The sequence below is a fragment of the Petromyzon marinus genome, chromosome 26, assembly GCF_048934315.1.
Source record: "Petromyzon marinus isolate PM22_M1 ecotype Great Lakes invasive population chromosome 26, UKy_Petmar_22M1.pri1.0, whole genome shotgun sequence".
Taxonomy (NCBI): domain Eukaryota; kingdom Metazoa; phylum Chordata; class Hyperoartia; order Petromyzontiformes; family Petromyzontidae; genus Petromyzon; species Petromyzon marinus.
In genome coordinates, this window is record NC_133692.1 from 5,613,609 (window position 1) to 5,634,046 (window position 20,438).

At 51.3% G+C, this 20,438-nt stretch overlaps 1 protein-coding gene across 1 annotated transcript in view; it reads right to left on the minus strand.

Annotated features, from left to right (window-relative positions):
- The window catches only part of LOC116946075 (protein sidekick-2-like), a 494,081-nt gene that overhangs the window by 219,522 nt on the left and 254,121 nt on the right, over positions 1 to 20,438 (minus strand). The window contains 2 exon segments of the mRNA XM_076069895.1: positions 14,671 to 14,821; positions 19,279 to 19,385. Coding sequence (XP_075926010.1) covers positions 14,671 to 14,821; positions 19,279 to 19,385 — 258 coding nt within the window.

Genomic DNA, 20,438 nt, shown 5'->3' on the forward strand with positions numbered 1-20,438 from the left:
GTTTACCGAAACCCAGGTGGGCCTCAACGTTCACACCTCAGCATTATTATGTCACCATTATGCACAACGCTCCCATTCTCACACACGTTGGGGCGGGGGGGGTGAAGGCGTCGCGAGCCGTTATGACGATTTTGCTTAAACCGTGGCAGTGGAATTGGCAAGTACATAACTTAAATTGTAATTGTTGTGGATTTACTCTCCAACACACCGGTGGGCTGAAGGTGTTACTAATTGGCGTATTGTTTACGTGACAAATCCCTTGCTAATTGGCTGTATCGGGTGGTGGAGGGTTACGACACATTTGTACTTACGCGATATAACCCCCCCCAAAAACCCTTTATTATGAACATTTCAACTCTCGTTTTCGCAAGCACGGGAAGCATCGGCAAACCACCAAGGCATTGAGTGGGAGGGGGGTGAGTCGGGGCGGGGGGGGGGGGCTGTAATTGAATTCGCCGCACGCCACAATGACCCGCGTCCCGCTAAAGCGAATTGCGACTTCAACGCCATTGTCCTCACCGCGATTGCGTGAGAATATCACGCGGATGCCTGTGGATGGCGTACGCACAAGATAAGACCCGCGGACACTGCGCGGTGCGAATTTGCGGCCGCTCTTGCAAATGAGACGACTCTGCCTGGCTCTTTGTTGTCTCACCTGGTTAAATAAAATCAACTTGACTTGACTTGGCGCTCGGACAACTCGTGAACGGGCCTCAACTCTCGCTCATTCCCGAGCAACGTCTCTAAAATTCACGACGTGCCTCCGTGAACCTCTATTTGTACGCGCAGGGCTTTAACGAACAATGTGGGGTTCATCTCGGAGAGCTGAGCGTTCGTCAACACCGGATCATGCTGGAAATGGATCACCAGCGAAACGTCGTGAACAATAAAATATATTTAAAAAATCGCTTGGGGCTTTTCAACATCCCTCCTCCTCCGAGCTGCTGGAACAAAAAAAAAACGATCACTGGTGCAATATGCCCACGCGAAAACTTGATTTTATTGGCTCTGTCGGGTGGTGGAGGATTATCGGTAAAAAAAAAAAAATGTTTTGACATCATACCTAGACAATCGAATCCAAAATTAACGAATGATCACTTCTCGTTGCTCTTGAGTACGACTGTGAAACGCTGCTGTTCCGACACACCGTGGTTAATATTCCTGCGATCGTGGCCCGTCGATTCCTCTACTCACGTTGAGGACCCCACTCGGTGAGGCAGGTCGACTGCTTCATCGCACCCCCACTGTGTTCAACCAATGCTCCAGTCATTCGCCACTCAGTCACGGCGACGTCACCACGGCGCCTGTGCCAGGCCAGGTGCACTTTTAGGCCACGTGAAGTGTCGAAGGCTCGCTGACAGGAGGAGGTCTCGGGACATACCGACGTGCCATGGGTTGGCTGACTGAGATGACCGATAGATGCACCACCGGCTGTACCGGGCTAGGTGCAGGTCTCGGGACAGACCCAGGTGCCATGGGTTGGCTGACTGAGATGACCGGTAGATGCACCACCAACTGTACCAGGCTAGGTGCAGGTCTCGGGACAGACCCAGGTGCCATGGGTTGGCTGACTGAGTTGACCGGTAGATGCACCACCAACTGTACCAGGCTAGGTGCAGGTCTCGGGACAGACCCAGGTGCCATGGGTTGGCGGACTGAGATGACCGTTAGATGCACTACCAGCTATACCAGGCTAGGTGCAGGTCTCGGGACATACCCAGGTGCCATGGGTTGGCTGACTGAGATGACCGGTAGATGCACTACCAGCTATACCAGGCTAGGTGCAGGTCTCGGGACATACCCAGGTGCCATGGGTTGGCTGACTGAGATGACTGGTAGATGCACCACCAGCTATACCAGGCTAGGTGCAGGTCTCGGGACATACCCAGGTGCCATGGGTTGGCTGACTGAGATGACTGGTAGATGCACCACCAGCTATACCAGGCTAGGTGCAGGTCTCGGGACATACCCAGGTGCCATGGGTTGGCTGACTGAGATGACCGGTAGATGCACCACCAGCTATACCAGGCTAGGTGCAGGTCTCGGGACATACCCAGGTGCCATGGGTTGGCTGACTGAGATGACCGGTAGATGCACTACCAGCTATACCAGGCTAGGTGCAGGTCTCGGGACATACCCAGGTGCCATGGGTTGGCTGACTAGATGACTGGTAGATGCACCACCAGCTATACCAGGCTAGGTGCAGGTCTCAGGACATACCCAGGTGCCATGGGTTGGCTGACTGAGATGACCGGTAGATGCACTACCAGCTATACCAGGCTAGGTGCAGGTCTCGGGACATACCCAGGTGCCATGGGTTGGCTGACTGAGATGACCGGTAGATGCACTACCAGCTATACCAGGCTAGGTGCAGGTCTCGGGACATACCCAGGTGCCATGGGTTGGCTGACTGAGATGACTGGTAGATGCACTACCAGCTATAACCAGGCTAGGTGCAGGTCTCGCGACATACCCAGGTGCCATGGGTTGGCTGACTGAGATGACCGGTAGATGCACTACCAGCTATACCAGGCTAGGTGCAGGTCTCGGGACATACCCAGGTGCCATGGGTTGGCTGACTGAGATGACTGGTAGATGCACCACCAGCTATACCAGGCTAGGTGCAGGTCTCGGGACATACCCAGGTGCCATGGGTTGGCTGACTGAGATGACTGGTAGATGCACCACCAGCTATACCAGGCTAGGTGCAGGTCTCGGGACATACCCAGGTGCCATGGGTTGGCTGACTGAGATGACCGGTAGATGCACCACCAGCTATACCAGGCTAGGTGCAGGTCTCGGGACATACCCAGGTGCCATGGGTTGGCTGACTGAGATGACCGGTAGATGCACTACCAGCTATACCAGGCTAGGTGCAGGTCTCGGGACATACCCAGGTGCCATGGGTTGGCTGACTAGATGACTGGTAGATGCACCACCAGCTATACCAGGCTAGGTGCAGGTCTCAGGACATACCCAGGTGCCATGGGTTGGCTGACTGAGATGACCGGTAGATGCACTACCAGCTATACCAGGCTAGGTGCAGGTCTCGGGACATACCCAGGTGCCATGGGTTGGCTGACTAGATGACTGGTAGATGCACCACCAGCTGCCCCCCCCCCACAGTGCTCAATCACGACCGCCACACGCACATCACAACGATTCTCTCTCTGCTCCTTTCTTCATCCTGATCAACATCAGAATTCCATCCCCGTCACCCCCCACCGCCTCGAATTCTAATAATAACCTGCTGTTTCAATATTGCTGTTTCTTGCTGGCCGCGTGTCGTTTTGTGCTCAGCGACTGTGATAAAAAAAATAATCATCATTACTACTCCTGCAAGCGTAGTAACATTTCCTTAAAATATTAATGTCACATCTGTTACAGTGCTTAGTTGCATTAGTGTGTGTGTGTGGAGCTGCTGCCACGTTTCGAGAGCTTTGGGTTTACACGTTATTTTGACTCATTGGTGACTTTGCTGTGTTTATATAAGAGTGGAGTGAGGTGTCAGCCCTGGTGCAAAGTACAAAGTTAGTCATTCTAATTGTGAGAGAGCTGTCGTCGGGATATCGGTGTGGGTCTTCGTGGGGGGGGGGGGGGGGGCGCATGCGTTTTTAAAATATTTTCAATCCCACAATTATTTCCCTAATTGTCATATTTGCGTCGCAAAAAGCAGACAAAGGCAATTGGCGTCGCACGATTCTCACAGCTTTGGGTACGCCACCGAAGTGTCGGAGAATGGCTCCCGCAGGGTGATATCACGAGGACAACTGTTGACGTCGTCTTCCAAAGTCCCCTTTTATTCCACACTGGGGACGCCACCTTCTCATCACGAGCCCTGCAAAGGGTTGCTCGTCGCGTGTCAATCAAACTGACGCTTTCAATTACATTCTCAGAACTAGAACGTGCGACAACAACAAAGCAAACCCACCCCGCGTTTGGTGATAATATTTTTTTACGTTTAATCTTGACAGCCTTGGAGTGGCCAGCCTGAGTCAATCAACTCGCTGCACCCAGCACTGTGGAGGCAGCAACGAGTTGTTGGTGGATGGTCCGCAATAACAAATTTCGCGAAACTTCCTTTCCGTTGCCATCGAGGAAGTGACATCAGCCTGACTCGCCAGGAGAAGGCAGTACAGCAAGTTGACTAATCGCCATCTGTTGTCATTGATGGAGCGCTGCCCACCCCCCCCATCTCCACCCCCAGCAAGTGTCGGCTTTCTCCAGCCGCCCCCGGTGCCTCCCACGCGTACAATAAACTCACTCATCATTAATGGGCTGAAAACATCTTAAAATACAAAATAAAAACCCAATGTGACAGGACCCTCCTGTAAAAGAGTGCCATGACTCAGTGTGGCTATCCTGAATTGACACTAAGTAATCATGAGCAATGACTTTGACATAGAACGTAGATTTAAACCCAATATCTCAGCGGCGTCGGCTCAGCACCTGACGACTGGAGTTCTCTTTTGGAAAGCCCACAACTTCCTCTGATCTGCTTCAGATCTCTCCAGCTGTTATGTGCCCGAGGTGGCGACCCTACCAGGCGAGATGAGATTGCACCTTTGCGATTGCTGCGACAAGACAAGTAGCTGCCATGGCAAAGGAACATAAGTACCGCTAAACACAAGCTACACGAGCCACCAACAGGGCATGTGCCCTTGGCTGATGCGGAGATCGTTCCATTATTGTTTCTTTGCTGTTGCTGGTGCCACCACTCCCGTCACCAACACTAATTCTTAACGCCAGCACCAAGTCCAAAGTCAACGCCGCAAGACCACCACCAGAACTAGTAACGGTCCCATTGCCACCACAAGTACTGCAAACAGCACTACCAGCATGCCATTAACTGTACAATCGCCTCCCCGGCTACCACTACCACACAACTATGACATGAACAACAGCACAACACTGCAAACAGTACCACCGCCACTGCTGCCAAAGCCAGCACTGACTTTTGTAACCGCCACCGATACAACCACTGTTAACGGACGTACCACCACCACTGGCCGCCACTAACCACCGCTACTGCCACCGCAGCCAACCACCACCACCGCTACCACTGCCACTGTCACTCATTCTTTCGCAGTAGTGAGTAACACTTGTGCCTCACAGCAAGAAGGAACCTGCAGTTAGATCCCTGACAGGTTTTCTGGTTTACCTCCTACAGCAAAAAAAATTGCAAACAGTGTCATTGGTTATTGGCCAAACATCCCAATGTATTATCCTCCTGTAAAAAAGTAATTATTATAACCCCTGCCCCCCGCTGCCCGCAGGCGCTGGGTGATGTCGCCACAGACCTCGGTGCAGCACGCAGCAGGCATGGAGCAGGACATCCCAGGGCCGGCAGATTAATTCCTTTCAAGGTATTGTCTGCACTGCCTCTGAAAGGGGTTGATTAAATCCATAGATGAACACAAGCCAATGACGGGTTCAAAAGCAGTTTTTTGTGTGTTTGCGTGTGTGTGAGAGCGTCTGTGCGTTCAACTATGTGTGTGTGTGGGGAGCAGTGGTGCCGTGGCTAGCACGGTGCGCTCTGAACTAGGCAAGCCAGCTTTCGTTCCCGGTCACAGTCTAACATGGGTGACGAAAATGTGAACCGTTTCTGGGCCTCCCCTAGGTCGACCCAGCCTGAAATGGAGTACTTGGTGCGGTGCGTGAAACATCAGCCCTTGGGAAGACAAATGCTAGCGGTCGTGATGCTGTCCACACCGCCGCATCATGCCCCATGCAGTCCTTAATAGGCACTCGCTTACAGCACTTGTCCTAACAGCCTATATAGGTTACACGCATGGTCTTTGTGATACGCTTGCATTTGAATTGGGGTGTGTGTGTGTGCGCGCGTGCGTGGGTTCATTTGCTGTGTCTTGGCTTCCAGAGACTCTCTATTTTCCTTTTAACCAATTCATCCTTTTATTCGCGTGTTTCTCTCTTCTTCTCGTTTGCTTTAGATTCTTTTTTTTTCTTCTCTTTACGGGAAGGGAAGAAGGCCTGCCTGGTCTCACGTCTTAAAATGCAGTACGTGTACGACATATCTTTTGCATCATTAAAACTATTCTTGGCCAAGGGTGCTAATTAAAAGGGAACGGGTCAGAGCGCGGGGCAAGGCACACTGAATGCACTTTTAAGGGGGATCTGGCATCGCTTTGGTCTCCAAGCAAAGGGCGCCCCCTGCCCCCCTCCAACCGCCGGTCCTCCATCCCTGCCACCCCCTTTCCCACCTTGAGTGCTGAGATCAGTGCACACGGGGATACGAAGGAGCGAGGCTAAGACGAAGCGCGATATGACAGTCACTCTGGATCTCAGAAATTTGTTTTACTGGTAGGAACCTCCTGGTTACACCAGCCCAAAGGGATTATTGTTTCCGTCCGTCCGTCGTGCATCCAAAAATGGGAGGGGTGGGGCTGAGTGGAGAGGGGAGGGTGGAGAGGGGCTGGGTGGGGGGTGGGAGGGGTGGGGCTGGGTGGGGAGGGGCTTGTCACCCCGTGGTGCCCTTATAAAACTCAACGTTTAACCTACTCACGCCGGCTTGTGCCCGCCCTCACAGTCGGGCATATTTGCGGAATACACCACGCCACCGTTGACCCTGGCCATTGACCGAGCAACCCAACGTTCCTACCAGCTACCTCCGCAGGAATGTGTTTCTTAAATTCTGGTTGGTGCTTGAACGAGTGACCGCCACACAGGGGCTGGAGTGTCTCTCTCCTCCCCCCCCCCTCGTATTTACAACGCGGTGTGGAGTTTTCTCCGGCCCTTCTGATTTAATCTCGCAAGCCAAACACGACCATTAAGCAGGACTGGCCAAACATCCAAACGGCAGGAGCCTCCTGAACAGAAAAGTCTTGAGAATCTTTGAATGTTTTTTTTCTTTCCCTGAGAAAATAATTGCCAAGAAGGCACGTGACGAGCGAGAAGGCAGCCACGTGGTGAGCCGGCAACAAGAATTGCCCAAGCTCTGCGGTCCCCCATATATTAAAGTATTATCAGCCAATTTAATGAGTGTTATTGCTACGATTGTTGGAAACACTATTACAGGAGAACCCCTCTTAACGACTACCCTTGTTAACGACTAATCGCTTAAAGACGGGCCTCTGTAGAGCCCAATGTGTAGTGTATAGTTGTGTATAGTGTATACTAGTGTAGTGTATAGTGTAGTGTATAGTAGTCTAGTGTATAGTGTAGTGTATAGTAGTGTAGTGTATAGTAGTGTAGTGTATAGTAGTCTAGTGTATAGTGTAGTGTATAGTAGTGTAGTGTATAGTAGTGTAGTGTATAGTGTAGTGTATAGTGTAGTGTATAGTGTAGTGTATAGTGTAGTGCCTTCATAGAACCCAATATGTTCGCTTACCGACCATTCCCCTGTTAACGACGGGCTGTTGTGGGGACAGAAAATATTAATTAATGCATTTATTAACCATGTTTATTTTAATATTATGGGTTTATAATGTTGTTATTACCTTTATGTATTAATATCAATTGTTGAAACATTATTTGAAAAAAAATCGTGAAAACAGGTAATTTTCGATGCTATTGGAACTAATTAATTATTGAAGGTGTATTTTCTCTACTCGCTGAACGACCAAATCACTTAACCATCGGTTTCGTGGAACCAATCACCGACGTTAAGAGGGGTTCTACTGGACTTGGTAGCCCCGAGAAGAGGTGGCAATGTGGCTTAGGATATAAATGTTTTTTTTGTTGGCGAAATGTGGAAAAAAATCATACTCTTTGGTTCTTTCGGTAAAGTCACATACATGTAGGTAAAAAAAAATAAAGTTAATCAAATCACGACGTTTCGGAGGCAAACACAAACTTCCGTCATCAGGTGTGACTAGCACAGCACAATTACCGTAGAGAGAGCTATTTGTGATAAGAGATTATTATATAGGGTAAGAGGATTGAGTGGGGGGGGGGAGGACGAATGCAGGGTGGGGGGGGGGGTGTTGGGAGACGGGGATGTTAAAGCTCCTCTGCTCCTCTGCTCCTGCACCACGGATGGGGGGGGGGGGCGTGTTTGTATTTTTTTGGTGGTTGTTGTTGCTCATTCTCAGATTAATACTTTAGTTTTTTTGTCGTGTGAGATTGTGGGCACGGCTTTGGGTGTGAAAGCTCGGTTAGCGATAATAAACAATGAGACTTCCCCCGCCCTCCCCAATTTTTTTTAAAGCTCACAAAGAGAGGCAATTTGCCTGCCAGCGTCACAAATGACATTTGGAAATGATAGTTTATGAAATGCCAGTTAACGTGTTCGCGTCATTTTCCAGCGTCATAATTTGTCGAATGTTTGTTCAAGCACATCGCTCAATGACGTAAATTCTCTCTCTCTCTCTGCCTTTCTCAGTCGGAGCCATGGGAACAAAACCGAGACCTCGTGGTGCCAACGAACGAGGCGCTGGCCACACTCCGCTAAACCTCGTCCGAAGTGCGCTGTGCCCCAACATTACGCACGCATATACATATATTGATCCGGTTGATTGAAAGTTGACAGCGAAATTTAAGTTTTGAACATTTAACGCGCACGCAATCAAATGTGTACCAGTGCACGCGTCCGTGCATTGCGCGTGGACGGATTGCTATGTTCTCGGAATAACAATGTAGCGAAGTTAATTGCCTGAACAATGAAACGCCACGCTGATTGGTGCGTCCGTGCTCGCCACGAAAATCCCCTGTTTCCGACTCGTGCTATGCACAGGGCCACGTGATGCACATATCTTTATGAGTCACGAAATGATGCGTCGATGAATCGGGGGTTAAATTCGATTATTGTGCCCACGATATGTATACACGCATTGAAGTGCGCGATTAGATTATTTTAAATTGCAGAATAATCATCATCATCATCCTTACCATCAGCATCACAATCTGATATTATTCATTCACTGTTGAATCAAAGCTTACACACCCCCCTCTCACGGCCCTGCCATACGACAATCTATCCGGCACCCATGCACGAGCTTATAATTTGTCGCTCCATCTCCGCAGCAGACGTACTATCGGCTCCGTTCCCTCTTTTGCTTGGCAGGGAGTGGATATTTACAGCTTATGTAGATGAAGAGCTAAACGCAGCGAATGGAGAGGTAAAAATATACAAAAACAATCATCTAAGCAATGGGAAGCGGGCAGGGGGAGGAGGCGAACGATGGGGTGGGGGGGGATTTCATGATGACCCACAAAACATCACGATCAAGACAGTCATCTTATGTTTAGAGGAGGCTTATGATTAAGTTGATGAATACAGTGACGTCTTAAGTTAATTGAGTGAGCATCTTCGTGCAGTTGAAGCAACAAAGGTCGATTGTGTGCCGATGAATCTAGCATGGTTCATGTAAAACAAACTCATTATATACGTGTGTGTGGGTTATCAACTCATTCCAAGACAGCCCATCATTTGCGAACAGATAGTTGCCTCTGACAATTTTCACTCGAACCGCTTCAAGTGCATCGTCGCAGGGGTCTTTAGGCAATTCCACCCGTGGAGTTTACTTGCTGCTTGCCGGAATTGAACTGTCGACTCGGCGAAAACTGGTTCATTTGACGAGCACGTTTGTCCACGACCGGGCAGCCGTGCCATCCCTCCTTAAGGGAACAATAGAGACTCTCAAGTACCGCACTTCACAAGCTCCTTCCTTTTATTTTAAAATAAATATATACGGCATTCTGTTCTATTATTGCGTAGGGCATCTGCAGCAGGGCCATTCTTGATTTGGTCTTTTCACAGATCCGTTTAAAAGCATGACAACCCCTAGATTATCTATAGTGGGGTCATAGCGCACTGGGCTGCCACAGAAGGGTGGCATCTGATGCGTGATTGTTCAGGTGGAGAGCGCTTATGGTGGGTTTTGGAAGGATTTTGTCGGAGTCTCAAGCGGGTGAAATATGCCTCCAGAAAAGTTAAATCAACTATGAAAGGGTATTCTGTGTATATAAGACAAAGACAAATACAAAGATCCCCTGTATAGCCTTAAAAGACTTTTGGGGCAAATGCTGTTAGCGAGCACCTATGAAGGCCGGCACGGCACACGAAGGGGTGTCTGGCGAGGACCACGCCCGACCACCTTTGTCTCCCTCGTGGCGATGTTTAAACACCGCACCAGGTAGTCATTTGAGGCTGAGTAGACTTTGGGGAGGCCCAGGATCGGTTCAGATAATCGTCACTGTTGGTGGCCGTGAGCGCGAATCGAATTCCGGTGGCTGGATTCGTAGCGCAGCGCGCTAACCACCACTCCCTACTGTGAGACGCTCTGGAAAGTAAGATGCACTCTAAACCCCTGACACGAGAGACAGAGAGAGCTCAAGTCACCACCCCCCCATCTAGAGGGTATGCGCGACCTTTTCGTCCAAGCTGGCCAGTTTCGCAAAAGGTGGGAGGACCCTCATTTTACCCAGACACGCACACGACATACCCAATGGACTAACTCTGGTGAGCCCATTGATACTGCTGGGTGCACTCAGGTGGGGTTTGGGGGATTCTACGAAACGTGCACTGTCGTTTCAACGACTACATTATTTGAACGAAACTATTTTTTATTTCACCATTGTAAGGCCCATTGAGCGATACAGCTCTTTTTCAGAAGTCACCTGGCCACAAATGACAGCTCAACGAAGTGGCTCATTACGCGGAAATGTATAGCAGCCAAATACTCTAAACGACTGCGCTTCTAAACGTGCAGCGATGAACCGGAGGACTCGGGGGAAAATCCACGCGACCACAGGGAGAACATGCACACTCCAAATACACAGGCGTCAGGGTTGGGATCGAACCTACGGCGTCCTGTATACCAGGCGAGGTAGCTAACATCTCGCCACCGTGGCGTCCTAACTACCGCGTCGGGACATGGAATCTAACCGGCGCCCTCTGGATCGCAAGTTCAGCGCCGAGGGGCAGCGTTTCCTTGCGCAGTGTGGAATTGTGGGAGAAAAAATTCTGAATGGCCACCCTCCTTCGCCTGCCCGCTCGCTCTCTCTCTCTCTGGTGGAGATTCACCCGAGGATTTAGGTGGGCGCGTCCCGCGTAATGCGATCAGTCGCGAATTGCTCGCTTCGGATGATTCCCGACGACATCGGGCAAAAGTTGCGTGCGTGCTTGATGACAGGTCGCCGCACTCGCAGCCCAGCCTCATTCAGAGGCATGAGAGAGGCCAAGCGGTGGCGATTTATTCAGAGGCCCTCCTACAATGTGAGCGGAAGCTGCCACCAAACGGCAGCACGACTCGGGGTTAGTTTACATTTGGAGGGAATACAGCCCGTTAACGCAAGCATGTTATAACGAGATGGATCTAAAATATGTATATATTATTTTACTTATAAATCCCATTTTCAGCATGTAATTGAGAATAATATTTCCCATTTCGATATATATTTTTTTCCGCAGCTGTAATTTACTGCGAGTCAAATGAGGTTTTCATTTAAATGATCAAGAGCGTGGTGTGGATCCTAGCCCAGGGAATATTGGCCGCGTCGACAAACAGCACAATGCTTGATGTTCCGTTGACTTCATTAGGGGTCATTTCTGTTCGCAATTTGATTCCAATTGACGCTCTCGTCGTCGTACCACAAGACGAAGACACCGTTCGGATCTCTCGCATGAAGCAGTGCATCGGCCCTTCGTGTTGGAGAACGGCCGACAGAAGCTGATAATCACGGAGCGACCCCTCTGTGATTCCTGCAAGCGACCTCTGGCCCACAGACGACGGGAAGCACGTTGCCACCCGCCCTGCCGCTTGACCGCAAAAACCGATATTTTAATTCCCAGAGCAGACATCTTTCCAAATTAAGTGCACAATCACAGTTGTACGTATGTATGCTGAACTTTGTTCGCATCGTACGCAGCCAACAATGCAAATCGGAGTTGCGGTGGGGGGTAAAGGGCAGGATAACAAACTAAACAGAATATTTGGCGTGATGGCTTCCTCGCGTGGTCAATCACGACCGTGCTGGGACCATCATCAACCCACTGCACTTAGGAACCCGGTTTGGAACCCAGTTGCTCGGCGGTGCCGGCTTACCGCTTTCACCCCCGAGCCACCTGTATTTATGCATTGGCTCGCTCAAACCATGGGAGGCATCCGCCCCATTCAACGCAGATCTCTCCGAGCCCTCCGAACAACGTTTTCAGGCTCGGCACGAACAAAAGCGAGCGGTGCACCGCCGGAGCCGGTACATGGACGCCTGCGACCAGCGCTCGCGCGGCCCCCACCGCCGCCGCCGCCACCAAAGGTTAAAAAATGCAAAAAATTCTCCCTGCGATTGTTAGGAATTTCCGAAAAGGCCAAGTCGGGTTCATTTTTTTCGAGACACTTGTTTTTTATATAATTGAGGGCTTAATGGTCAATAGTGCAGCATGCGCCTATTTGTCATGTTTGGTGGTGGTGGTGGGGGTGTCTCTCTGCAAGCAGGAAGGGGATGGAGGGGTTTATTTAACCTCACGTGACCCATGATGGTGTTTGGCGGACAGTAATTGGAAGAGAAAATTATGTTTTTTTTTTAATGTCTCGGCGGCAATTGCAAGTGCCGTACTCTTTTGGGGGGCGGGGGGGGGTGGCGGTGACGCTCTGTGGTCTCCAGCTCGGCGCTGCGACCCCCGTCACGCGCAATGGGGGGGGGGGAGGGCGAGCCCCCACCCCGGCACGGAACCGAGAGAGCGATCTGGACCGCGGGTGTTTCCGCGACCGTGCAGAGGGAACGAACGAGGAATGAGTGAGCGTCGCCAGCGGGAGGGAGGTTGGACCCACGCCCACGGTAACGCACATCCATGAACAGACCAGTGGGACTAGTCCATTTTTTTGCGAGCACCTACGAAGGCCGGAAGAGTGACCGGCTACCTTGGATCCAGGTTACTCATGTCAGGCTGAGTCGACCTAGGGGAGAGGGCCCGGCACCAGTTCAAATATTCGTCACTGATATTGGTCGTGAGCGCAATTGAAACCCGGTCGCAGGGTTCGTAACGCGGTGCATTAACCGCTATGCCACCACTCCCCACAAGTGCACACACACACACACATACACCAAATGTAGGTTAAAACTTTCCACTCGTCAAGGTATAGTGGCAGCTCTTTAAAACATTTATCGGCAATGATCCAGAAAACGCAATCGAGTCTCCTGCAGAGTTTCTTTCTTTCAAACTGCTCTCCATCGATCCTTTTTATTCGGCATTTAATAATTAAAATCGGGCCGTGACAGTAGATCCAGGTATTGCACGTGGGTTTGCTTCGTGTTATTGCTTCACGTGCCGGTGGAATGGCGTTGGAAAGGTGTCAGCGAACTGCGCCGTGCATCCACAGTAGTGTAAGAGTCTCGGCCATGGCCCGAATGTGAACTCGTCCGGTCTTCCTCCCCCACCCTCCCATCCCCTTCAATAACCCGAGCTGACGAGCGTAGTGAAGTATGTTCAAATAAGCCCCATGACCGATACGACCGTGGGTAGGATGTCCCAAAAGTTGCGGTTTGGCACCATGGCCGTACATGAGCATTATGTCACCTACACAGGGTTTAGGTGACACGTGACCAATAGCCACAGTGACAGGCATTCTTGATGTTGTATGTCTGATGCGGATGCGATTTTTTTTTTCAGGACGCCAACACGGAGACGGCTGATATGATTGCTTGCATCAATATATACATCTAATATCAGCCCAAGCCTCCCGTACATCACGTGATTTCGGTGTGGCCACGCACACTCTCAATCCCTTCCCTCTCCCCACCGCCGCCTGAAAACAGACGCTGCTCCTCCGTGCAGTTCACTTCTGCTCGCTCCTTCCGTCTCTCTCTTCCCTCTCGTCTCATAAACTTCTCGTCTTGAGCCATGCCCTCTTTGTCCGTCTTGGAGATTTCTGTCCCGCGTCCCATCTTGCGTTCCTGTCCCATCCCCTTTTCTCTTATTTCCCATACTTGCTGTTCTCTCTCCTCTTCCCTATCAATTTATATTTTGCCACGCATTGCATCCTTCATCCGACTGCCCTTCCCCGTTATGGTGTAGCCTTGATGATCTCGTCAAAGAGCATGAAACCATCACGTGAACTCCAGTCTTACTTTCGGTTACCGATCGAACAAAGACGGTCACCGCATCGCGTGCTTTCAAATGCGCTTCCTCGGCCGTCTGGAACGCTCTTCTTCCCCGTAATCGGAAACCACTGGAGCTATGCGCGTTTAAATCTAGATTGAAAACTAATTTCTTTGTAACTGTTTTTTTGTGTGTTTAACATGTTGTTCTTGCCCCACACCTCCGATCAGCACGGTTGGCTCGGTACGGTGCGAAAGAAGTTCAACAAAAACAAAGACAAAGATTCCCCGTATAGCCTTAAAATATTGTAGGGGCAAGTGCTGTTTGCGAGCACCTATGAAGGCCAGAACGTTACGCGAAGGGGTGGGTGGGCAGCACCTCACCCGACCGCCTTTGTCTCCCCAGTGGCGACGTTTACAAATCGCACCAGGTACTCATTTGAGGCTGAGTCGACCTAGAGGAGGCCCAGGACCGGTTCAAATAATCGTCACCGGTGTTGGCCGTGAGCAGGAATCGAACCCGGGTCGCCGGGTTAATAGCGCAGCGCGCTAACCGCTACACTACCGCTCCCCACGTACATACACGCGTACATGATGATGAGCATTATTGTTGTTATTATTATTATTTAACATCGTGTTCGCAGTGTCGGCGGCGCCCGCGTGGGAACTCACACGCGGGGGCTGGGGGACACCTTGCGACCCTCCCGCAGCCAGGTAACCTGCGGCGTGGGGAAGCAGCCGACGCGCGGGGCCTCGATGACGACCGCCCCCCCTCGCGGAACGCTCAGCCGCCGCTCCGCCGACTCGGCAAAGTCTCCCAGGTCTGCACGCGCAACGACAACAGCAGCAACAACACAGAACGCAGAGATGCACAGAGGCACGGGATAAAAATCTTCCCCCCCCCCCACCAGCCCCCCCCGTCTAGCCTTTAACAGACTGTTTGGGCAAGTGCTGTTAGGTGTGGCCGGAACCACGCCAGACTGTTAGTAAGTTGTCAAATACACAAGCACACACGTGCATTCAATTATTCACCGGTGCGCTCAGCATGGCTAGAACTGTGTAGTTAGTAGTACGGCTATGAGTGTGCCTGCAACTCTGACTACCAGGGGTACTTATGCGTATTCCTATGCGGGCGGCTGTGAGTGTAATTATCAGTTTGGTTGTGACATTGACTACACGAGTGGCTAATGAGGGCAGCCGCCAAGGGTGGCCGCGTGACCACGACGATGGGCACGCGTGTAACGCAAGAGCTCGTCTATTGGAGCGTCTGCGAGAGCAGCTGTCGGTACGGCTATTAATGTGATAATTCGGGCGACTGTGCGAAAAGCTACTGCAGCGGGTGGCCGTAAGTGTTCCAATGAGATGGCAAGGTGGCTGCATTGCTATGAGTGTGGCCATGAGGTCGCCAGTGAGAATGGCTGGGATCTTGACTGTGAGGGTGAAAGTCATCAATGCCATGCTCTCCCCAGAGTCATCGTGAGCTCGAGAGATGTCGTTGTGACAGTGCCTGTTAGGGCATCTGTCACCGTGACTGTGAACGCGGCTATGAGGACAGTTGTGAGACAGGCGATGAAATGAACCTTGTGAGTCTGACGATCAGTGTCACTGTGACTACGCCTGTGTCAGTGACCAAGTGATTCTCACTCGAGTGGGCTTCCCAGACGTTGCCTCATTACCCAATCAGCCGCCCTGCTGTTAACGACAAGCGAAGGTTCTGGCATTTTAAAATATTAGCACGCTTGGAGGATGATTATGAATATCATTGCACGATGTGGTGATGGGAGTTGTATGGTTTTGAAGATAATGTGGCAGGAAAGGGTTGTAGGTGTGATCAGGAAGAGAAGGAACATACGTGCAGAGTGGAGTAGGATGTTGTAAACAACTCGGTGGTTCGGAATGAAATGTGACATTGCAGATGTAATCCTGTAATTCGAGGGGTGGGGGGGGGGGGAAGTGTGATGGGTGCGACGCATGTGCAGGGCATTGGAGTGGCACCCAGGTAGGGAATCAAAAGGGAGCCCTCAGGTTTAGCGGTGGTGACGGTGGTGGTGACGATGGTGGTGGTGGTGATGGTGGTGCTGGTGGTGGTGGTGATGGTGGTGGTGATGGTGGTGGTGACGGTGGTGGTGGTGATGGTGGTGGTGATGGTGGTGATGATGGTGGTGCTGGTGGTGGTGATTGTGGTGGTGATGGTGGTGGAGACGGTGGTGGTGACGGTGACGGTGTTGGTGGTGATGGTGGTGGAGACGGTGGTGGTGACGGTGGTGGTGACAGTGATGGTGGTGATGGTGGTGGTGATGGTGGTGGTGATGGTGGTGGAGACGGTGGTGGTGATGGTGGTGGTGATGGTGGTGGTGATGGTGGTGATGGTGGTGGAGACGGTGGTGGTGATGGTGGGACTGCGAGCGTGACCCTTGAAGGACGCGGCAACTGAAGACCACACCTTGGAGGTTGGTTGTTGTATTTGCAATAAATTCAACGTCCTCCAAAAATAATAACCAACAACATTGCATTTTTGTTGTTGTTATTGTTGTTGTAAAGCCTGCACGTTTGCGCCTCTCACAAATAGCTCATTGAAGGAGACAATAAATGACGCTCGTAGTGAAACTCTGCTGATTAATCGTTGAGGAATGATGGAATAGCGAAGGGGACCGCGTGATACTTATGGCTAATGCAGTTCCTAACGCAACCTAAAACCCATTTGTTACCCCACCGCAGATAACGTGCACGAAATAATATTACACCGCACGCTAATTGCACTTGGCGATGTCGTTACAATATGCCGCGATTGCTCCACGCAATTTTCGTAATTTAATGAAAGCCACTAAACATCTTGCAGCGGATAAATTTATACGAAGACGATAGCAGGGCCACACTGAGCGAATGGAGGCGGGGGGGGGTGTGTGCAGAAGACACAAGCACATTTTTATTTTGTTCATAAAAAGTAAGAGTTCAATATTTATTTTTCTCCCACACGGCAGACGATTACGCGGGGCGTTTATTAGGCGCGCTCCCTGGATGTCACGCCATTAGGCCGTGTTAGTAGCTCGTGATGAATGGCGTTTAGAAGTGAATTCGCTTTCTCTCCGCAATTGCAGGCTTGCCAGTAAGCGCGTCCCCCCCTCCTTATTTTTTTTACGAGAGAGGGATTTGGCACGAGGGCACTAAAGGCACTTGAAGGCTTATTTTTTTTTTAATGGTCGAATGTTAAGTCTCGTAGCGTGGCATTGGATTTACGTTTTAATATTCGACAGAGCTGGTCCAACAAGCGTGTATATATCTCATGCAGGTGAAAGTCCACAACAATTTTTTTTTATTTCCAAATTGGCAGACTCTAACTTCCCACGAGGGGTAATTGAATCTTGTCACTGTAATCGCCTGTCCCCCGCGTGCTGGCTTAAAGAGCCTGCGTGCATCTGCGTAGCTATTTAGTGCGCAGGGTCTGCAACTGCACCGGGGACCCACGAGGCCAGCCAGAGTGGCCCTTGCGCTTTGCCACGAAGCGGATGAGAGGTTGGCCAGGACGTTTTGGTACCTTGCACCAGCGCCAACGCCAGCCACCCTACGCCACTGCCTTTGCGACCAATGCCTTGCAGCAGCGCCAATGCCAACCACACTACGCCATTGGTTTCCTGACCAATGCAAGTAAAAGTTAATAACATCGTCGTCATCGTCGTCATCAGCCATGTCTCGTCACGTGTAATGTGCTCCATCAGAATGATACATTTAGCGCGTTTCATTTAATGGTCACAGCGCGCTGGGACTCGCAATCCCGAGGTCGCCGGTTCGATTTAATCTGCCGGTGCGGCAGTTTAGATTTGGGGCGGAATGGTGGTCGCACGGCGGTAATGCTCACGCCTCGCAGCTGGGAGGAACCTGGGTTCGATTCCCGACTCGGGCGCCTTTCTGCGTAGAGTTTGCATATTCTCTTTCCAGTTGCTGCATGGGTTCCTCCGGCTTCTCCGCTTTCCTCCCACAGGTAACAGCACCCCCGTTTAGCATGGTTGGCTCTGTACGGTGCGAAATAAGTTTAACATGTATGCAGACGTAGGTAAAAAAAACGTGCAATGCAAAGTGTTGGAGAAATGTCTCAATGAAGGACTATGCAAAAAAAAGTATTTGGACTAATTTCAGTTTTCCTCGCTAAATAAGTAATTAAATAATGGTGCAATTTTATTAAACCCACTCATCCCTGTCCACCCAGCAGTTCAAGTCGGCAATGCACAGTCACTCTATCGGCAGGTCTTGCATGCAGTGTGGCGTAAAGAGAGAGCGCTCCCACCCTCCACCAATGCGTCTGATTAGCGTGGAAGAATAGACTAAATACCCTGTGGATGGACTCTTTGGAGCGTGAGAGAGAGGGTTGCGATGCGAGCCGCACTTTTACCTTTTGTTACATTTTTATAGAAATTGGCGTCGGGTGTTAGAGGCAATACGTGCCGTGTGCTCACCTCTAGCTATGATAGATGACTCACTAGGGGGGGAACTGTCACTTCATAACATTTGTTTAAGGGGAAGCAAACAGGGCCTCTGAAAAAAAAAAACGGCCACAGCGATCTTTCTTTCTTCTGTGTCTTTTCATTTTTCTCAGTTGAGCCGGGAGTGGGCTCATTACGACCGACCGCCGAAAACACAGGTGTTGGATTTGTAGCTTCGGCATTCTGTTCAGGGATTTAAGAGAAAAGGATTGCCCCCGTGTGTGTCTGTTCATGTCAGCATCTTTGTGCGTTTGGGGAGCGGTGGCTGCACTGCGCTCCGAACGCGGCAGCCGACCGGAGTCCGATTCCCACTCACGCTTAATACTGTACCAGTGGCACAATTTTGAACTGAATCCTGAGCCTGCCCTAGGTCAACTCTGCCTTAAATTAGTACCTGATACAGTGGTAAACATCAGAACTGGGGACACAATGGTGGCCTGGTTTTAGGTGTTCGCTAACAACACTTGCCCTAACAGTATAATGCCATGGCTGGTGTCTTGTGTGTGTGTCGACACTTCACGTTGCCTTAAAGTGCACTTAGCCTGGCACAAGCGCCGTGGTGACATCACCACCACTTGTTGACGAATGGCGGTGGTCGTTGTGTCTGTGCATGTAATGACATACATCAGTGACATGCACGTGTGTGTGTGCGTTTGTCTTTGGAGTGACCTCCTGGTATGCCGTCCCGACCATAAGAAGTGCTCACTCACAGCACTTGCAATAACAAGTTGCCCAAACAGGGGGGTCGGGGGGGGGGGTGTTTTACGTGCGGGGAGTATGTTGCGTGCCCTCCGTCACTTACATGCCACCTGCACCTCCGTCCTGCGCTGCATCAGCGTTCCCTGTCGGTTCCGAACGGCGCACTGGTAGAAGCCGGCATCGGACCGGTGTAGAACAGGGATAAAGTACCTGCGCGCGCACACATACAAAGACAGAGGATAGGCTTCACAGACTGTTGTGGCGAGTGCTGCTTGCGAGCACCTGTGAAAGTCGGCACGGTACACACGCACACGCGCGCGTGGATGCGAATTCGCATTGATAGGGCGGCTTGCTTAAACGACTCGGCAACTCTCAATGCACCGTAATGACGTAGCATTCTCACAGCTTCTTCACAACCACCACAATGCCCTGGCCGCATTATAGCCAAGGGGCATCTTCTAGTGGCAGCTTTCCCCTGCGTGGCACCAAGCGTCAGTGCCGTCGCAAGGGCGGCAAGGGCGGCGGGGGGGCGTTCCCCGTGAGAGTGTTTGGTCGGTGGGGGGCAGGCCCGGGTGGGGGCTATGGGGTGGTGGGGGGGGGTAAGGGGCAGGAGGGGGCTTGGGGAGTTCGAGGATGGCTGGAATATTGCACCAGAATATCTATCTGCGGCTCCGCGTGGGATATTTTTAAGCCACCGGGTGGGAAATGTCGCGGACGCGTGCACGCGGATGCTCGCGGGGCGCCTTCGCCTGCAGAGAGTAACGCTCAGCGGAGAGATTGTAATCAAAGCGGACTCGCGGTTCCCTGCGTTCGCCCGGCGCCCGTACTCTGGTGGACGCGAATTGAGCTAATTGCTGGTTCGTGTTGAGGGAGACGCGTTATTGAGTGCAACCTGCCCGACCCGCGGACGGGAGGCCAGATGCGCAGACATTTCACACTCGGTTTGCGCGCAGCGATGCTGAGCTGGCAGCTCGGAGGGCGACAGTAATTTCCTCGGCCGCTCTCAAAAGCATATTGGTTTTCCTTTCCCAACCTCCCGCCATCAATCTCTTCACCAGGGAGCTCGCGTGCGGCTTTCTCCGGGTGCTCCTGATTCCTCCCATATACGAACACTCATTGATCGGCACCGTTAGCACCGTCATATATAGAGAACCGCAGAGCTTGGGGGTGGAGGAGCAGGGGATGTGCTGGAGTTTGGCGCCGGCTCACTGCCTTTCCGAACTTGTCTGTGGTTGCTCGGTTCATCGCGTGCCTCTTGATTCG